Here is a 5932-nt window from a genome sequence, read left to right as displayed (position 1 = left end):
GATGTGAAACCGGCTAAAGATGTGAAACCAGCTAGAGATGTGAAACCGGCTAAAGATGTGACACCAGCTAAAGATGTGACACCGGCTAAAGATGTGAAACCGGCTAAAGATGTGACACCAGCTAAAGATGTGAAACCAGGTGGTGAGTCCTGACCCGTTTCAGCTCTGACAGCTGGTTCTGCTGAGCTGCAGCGTTGTGGTGTTTTTATCTCCTGCTGCTGTTCGGCTCATTGTTTACCTCAAAACTGGATGTCAATAAACGATGTAAACAACGCAGCTCGCAGCGATTCGGTGGATTTAAACAAAAGTCTCTTCTGGAGACAATAAACCTTCTTTAATTTAAACATTTAATCAAAATTGATTGATGGATGGATGAGGGGGAGGAGCCTGACCCCGCAGCTGCGTGATGAGTGACACCAGGCGGTGCTCCTGCAGGACGGCCTCCAGTTTGGACTGCAGGTACTGGTCCAGGTAGGCTTCCAGCGTGTTCTTGAACAGGATCCGTCCGGCAGCCAGGACGTGGTGCAGCCAGTCCGGGACCCGGAACACCACCCGACCTGAGGAGCAAACAGCCGGTGAGGAGCTGCCGGAACTGAAGTTTGGACCTGAACAAACGGCTCTTTGTGCAACAGCGCCCCCTTCTGGTCCCAGAGGGACTGGTTGACGGCTCAGATCGGATCAGACCTCGGACTTGAGGCGCAGAAGTTCTGACGCCGCGGCTCGATCCAGAGAAATTAAAACTGAACTCGTCCGTTTTTAAGAAACGACCGTCTGTAAATAAAAGTGGAAAACCAGGTTCTTCTAAATACTTTGTTCGTCCAGGAGGAGGTTCTGGTCCAAAACTTAAGCTGCTGATGGTTTACAGGTCAGTTTTTAACGAGCTGCTGAAATTAACAACGAACCATTCTCTGTCGTAGAGCCGGGAAATCCCTTCATATAATGCTTGGCATCATAGTGAAGTTTGAAGATTCGTCTTTCATCTCCCGACCAATCAGATTAGAGCTGAACGACTCATCTTTATATGTTTTAACCCCAGAAGTCAATTTGTTTTTATTTATTTATGTTTGTGTCAATAACCCCCCCCCCCCCCCCCCCGATCATAAAGTTTTATATTTTAACGTCTTTGGTTTTTGAGGGATGCTGTGAGGAAGAGGGATGGGGCTGGGGGGTTCAGGTCTTTGTCCTGGTTTTTGTCCCCCGTCCCCTCGGAGACTCACCCACGTACATCATGCAGTCGTACATGCCGTGCACGCTCGTCGGCTCCGTGACGCAGCTGGAGGTGCGTTTCCTGTCCGGGCCGTCGGTCCAGTTGGCGTTGTTCCTGAACAGACCGTTGGAGAGCTGCAGGAGACAAACAGCGTCAGCTGACAAGGGGGCGGAGCCTATCGAGCAGCTTACAGGTGAGAGGACGGCCTGGACAGGTCCCTCACAGGACACCGTAGACTCTGCAGGTCTCTGGTTTAAGACCGGGAGAACATGTGAACTCCACGGAGATCTGAACTCTAGACCTTCAGGCTGTGAGACACCAGAAAGAACCACTGGTCCAACAACCCGCACGTACAAGGTTACAGAACTTTTTTACATCGAGCTGCAGGGTCGGCCTGATCCTGCAGCTCGATGACGTCACCTGATCCGATCAGAAGTCGGGTCAGAACCAGTACGTGAAAAATGTATATTTTAATTTAAAGTCCTGTTGGAGCCTCCAAACAAAACCTTCAAAATAAAAAGCGTTAAACCGTCTTCACAAACTTCACGTCTTCTCTGTTTGAGGGAGAGAACCCGTTCGTTTGGACTCAGAACCACCGAGTCCGAGCCCGGTTTTTACCTTCCTGTTGTTCTCTGCAGACGGACTGAGGACGGTGAGTTCTCGGCCCGGTTTGGGTCGGGGCGACTCGCACGAGTTGAAGAAGGACTGCAGGAACGGCTCCAGGTTCTGCCCTTTCTGCAGAAACAGAACCACACACGGGTCATTTCCAGAACCACGTGTCCACCGGTACAAACCATGGAAGAGAGAAAATGATGTAAACGTTCCAGATCTGATGGTTCTGCTCCCCGACCCGAATGTTCAGGAGGAACAAGAATTTAGTTTATAACGCTGCTGAGGCTGACACCAACTAAAACAAGCAGCTAAAACTAGCTAAACCGTCACTACAGGAGCAAAATGATAGCCAAAAGCTAAACATTTTTAAAGGCTAGTTTAAAGCGGCAGAACCTAGAAGCTAAAGCTAAATGCTAAAACATTTTAAAAAAGGCTGAAGAAGATTTCTGTGAAAATCTTTTCCTCATGTATCCATCCAGCATGTATCAGGATACTTTTCCTCTCTGTTTCTATGAGGAAACTATTTTAAATATAATTAAATACTTGATAAAAGTTATAAAAAAATAAAAGTCAAAGTTAACTAATCCAACCAAGCTGAAGGTTTTGGCTTTTAAAACAGCCGAAAGTCTGCTGAGGTCTGGATGAATGGATGGATGGATGGACGAATGGATGGGTGAATGGACAAATGGATGGATGAATGGATAATGAATGGATGGATGAATGGATAATGAATGGTTGGATGATGGTTGGATGATGAATGGATGGGTGATTGATGGATGGATGATGAATGGATGGATGATGAATAGATGGATGATGGATGGATGATGGATGGATGGGTGATTGATGGATGGATGATGAATGGATGGAAGATGAATGGATGGATGATGGATGGATGATGGATGGATGGATGATGAATGGATGGATGAATAGATGGATGAAACAGGCTCCTGGACTGTCGGGGTTACGATGAAAACTGACTTTAGTGGTGCGGTCAGAAACTCGAACACCGTGAGGTTCTTAAAGGATGCATGTCGCCCGCCGCCTGCCAGACTTTCAGATGATGGTCAAAGATGGACTTCAGAAGACGTCAACAGTCACAGTCATACCTGCATCACTTCTCCAGACCAGTTGATGTCATGGAGGCGGCGGGCGACATGCATTCCTTCAAGAACTGTCTGAAGGTTTGTCCTGCAGCTCCAGAAGAACTCACCTCTTTAATCAGCTTTCCCGGAACAGACTTGAATATTTTACCTGGAAAAAAAAAGTAAAAAAAATTATCGAAGAGCAAGAAGGGAAGAACAAGTTCCCACCGAATCGTTCCCACCGAATCGTTCCCACCGAATCGTTCCCATCGAATCGTTCCCACTGAATCGTTCCCACAGAATCGTACCCACAGAATCGTTCCCACAGAATCGTTCCCACCGAATCGTTCCCACAGAATCGTTCCCACAGAATCGTTCCCACAGAATCGTTCCCACAGAATCGTACCCAGGTTGACGTCCGGAAGCATCTTGTCCAGAAACTGAGACTCTTCGCTGTTTGGAGACAGGAAGTCGGCCAACAGCTGACTGTTACTGAGCTCCGGGCGCTGCAGGAGCCTCTGCACAAACACATGATCAGACCAGAACCAAGCAGTTATCAAGCAGAGACATGGACGACAGCTAAAGTAGCTGAAAGACAAAAGTACCAAAACCATCAAATCTAAAGTATCAAAAAGTTAGCTAAAAGCTCAGGCTATCTGTTTGTCTTCAGCTGTTCGTGACATTTAACCTGATCAATAAGATCAATAAGATCTTGATGACTCGGATCAGAACATGTTTTTACTGAGTTTGTTGTGAATGTTGCAAAATATTCAGACAGCTGAATGTCCCAACAGGAAGCTAATGTCCCAACAGGAAGCTAATGTCCCAGCAGGAAGCTAATGTCCCAACAGGAAGCTAATGTCCCAACAGGAAGCTAATGTCCCAACAGGAAGTTAGTGAAACATGTTTAGCTGTTTATTAACGAGTCGAGCAGAAGAACGTCTCAGGTTTGGTTGGTTACTGAAGAAATCTGATTCCTGCAGCTGAGGAACATCTGGAGTAAAAACCTGTAAATATTCTTGGAATTCTTCTCGTTTGGACTCCAGGAACTCAGAATTCTTTGGTCCAATAATTCTTTTGGACGGAAGCTGAGCGTCTTCAAAAGTGCCTGAAAAAAAAAAAAAGAGACAAAAATCCATCAAAACCAAAAAAACCTTCTGAGGTCGTTCCAGAACTCCAGGTTTGTTTTTACCGTGAAACTCAGTGAGTTTGGACTCCAGAACGTAGAACTCCAGGTACCGCCTGTCAATCATCCACCGCTCAGACTCATGACCCACTGGAGGAGGACAAGAGGGACAGCTGTCAGAACCTCCAGCTGGACCCACACTCAGACCCGTCAGAACCTCCTGCTGGACCCGGACTCACGGTTCTTGCGGTCGTTCCGCTCCACGTCGATGCAGAAGACGGGGATCCTCTCCCTCTTCACGACGTCCTCGCTGAAGTCGATGCAGGGGATGCTGACGCTCCAGGCCAGCAGGTTCCTCTGATTCACGAGCGAGCTGGACGGCTCGGGGACGCAGTCGTCCTCCATGACCACAGTTGCCTCCTCCACCTGTAGAGACGCGGTCAGAACATCCTGAATGGACGGAGCCGTGAATCAGAACAGGTTCTGGTCCTGAGAAAGGCCCACCGTGTCGTCGTCGGTGTCGTTCATGGCGCTGGGCGGCAGGGCGCCCTCCATCGTTGTGCTCTTGAACACACCTTTGATTTTACTGCCGATTCTGCTGATCCCGAACGTCTCGCCTCGTTTGGACGGGTTTCTGAGACAAAGCAGAGCTCGGTGAGTTTCCATCGCTGCAGCAGGAGACAAGCACGTTCAGACAAGCTGAAGCTTCATGTTCAGGAAGTGAACCTTAGTGAACAGCACCGTGTGGAGCGTCATGTCCACCAGCCTCCACACAGTGAAAGTCTGCACACACCGTGCTGCAAACTGGACCGGGTTACCGGTCCTCCTCCAGACTAAAGCCGGTTCTGAGACAAACCCACATTACTGACGACGGAGGACTTTGGAAGAACATGAGCTGAGATTACCTGCTGATCCTGGAGCTTCTTGTTGGGGACTCTGCTCCTTTCAGCAGATATCTGAAGTACTGAAAGTAGAGGAGAGACTGAGTGGAAAAGGTCCAAATGAACGGGTCTGGTTCCGACTCGTGTTGGACTGAATGGACTTTCTGACCTCGTCGCTGTGACAGAACATGGGCGTGAAGACCTTCTCCAGCAGAGACAGGACGTGTTCATACGCTTCGAAGAGACAGGGCGTCTTCTGCAGCTTTATCACGTCCACGTAGGGACCTCTGGCAACTGAGGGACGACAGCCAGGGATCAGTTCACCTACGGTCAAGATCAGCCGAGACATCAGCTGAAGCTTTTGATTTTACTCAGTGTTTTTCTTTTGGCTGCTCCCGTCTGCAGTGGTCACCACAGCAAGAGCTTTGGTTAGATGTTTTAGACCAGATGTCCTTCCTGAGCTCACCTGGACTCAAACCCACAACCGGAGGATTCTGAGACCACAGACCGCTGAGCTACTGCAGCGCCCATCTTTAAATCTGTAAATCTCTGGCTTTAATCTTGTCCCGGCCCTCCTGAGGGTCATCAGTATCTTTGTCTCCTCCCACCTGAGGGTCATTACGGTCTCCGTCTCCCTCCCCTCCCTCCTGAGGGTCATCAGTCTATTTGTCTCCCCCCACCTGAGGGTCACTAAGGTCTGTCTCCCTCCAATCCATCCTGAGGGACATGAGTCTCTTTGTCTCCCCCCACCTGAGGGTCATTACAGACTCTGTCTCTCACTCCCTCCTGATGGTCATCAGTCTATTTGTCTCCCCTCAACTGAGGGTCACTAAGGTCTGTCTCCCTCCAATCCATCCTGAGGGACATGAGTCTATTTGTCTCCCCCCACCTGAGGGTCATTATGGTCTCTGTCTCCTACTCCCTCCTGATGGTCATCAGTCTATTTGTCTCCCCCCACCTGAGGGTCATTACCATCGCTGTCTCCCTCCCCTCCGTCCCTCCTGATGGTCATCAGTCTATTTGT

At 49.0% G+C, this 5932-nt stretch overlaps 1 protein-coding gene across 1 annotated transcript in view; it reads right to left on the bottom strand.

The window, feature by feature from the left end:
• LOC119417981 (sorting nexin-14) overlaps window positions 1-5932 on the bottom strand; it is a 22455-nt gene that overhangs the window by 9318 nt on the left and 7205 nt on the right. Inside the window, exons 11-21 of the mRNA XM_037685228.1 lie at window positions 5078-5202; window positions 4933-4991; window positions 4532-4661; window positions 4267-4453; window positions 4094-4177; window positions 3909-4009; window positions 3308-3419; window positions 3030-3070; window positions 1826-1942; window positions 1218-1341; window positions 393-557 (exon numbers count right to left, since the gene is read on the bottom strand). Of these exons, the coding sequence (XP_037541156.1) occupies window positions 393-557; window positions 1218-1341; window positions 1826-1942; window positions 3030-3070; window positions 3308-3419; window positions 3909-4009; window positions 4094-4177; window positions 4267-4453; window positions 4532-4661; window positions 4933-4991; window positions 5078-5202 (1245 nt within the window). The remainder of the gene's footprint in view (window positions 1-392; window positions 558-1217; window positions 1342-1825; window positions 1943-3029; window positions 3071-3307; window positions 3420-3908; window positions 4010-4093; window positions 4178-4266; window positions 4454-4531; window positions 4662-4932; window positions 4992-5077; window positions 5203-5932) is intronic.

This window comes from Nematolebias whitei, chromosome 12 (assembly GCF_014905685.2).
Source record: "Nematolebias whitei isolate Nwh7 chromosome 12, NemWhi1, whole genome shotgun sequence".
In the NCBI taxonomy this organism is placed as follows: domain Eukaryota; kingdom Metazoa; phylum Chordata; class Actinopteri; order Cyprinodontiformes; family Rivulidae; genus Nematolebias; species Nematolebias whitei.
Note: the sequence above shows the minus strand (reverse complement) of the source record. Positions and strands in the feature narration are given on the sequence as shown.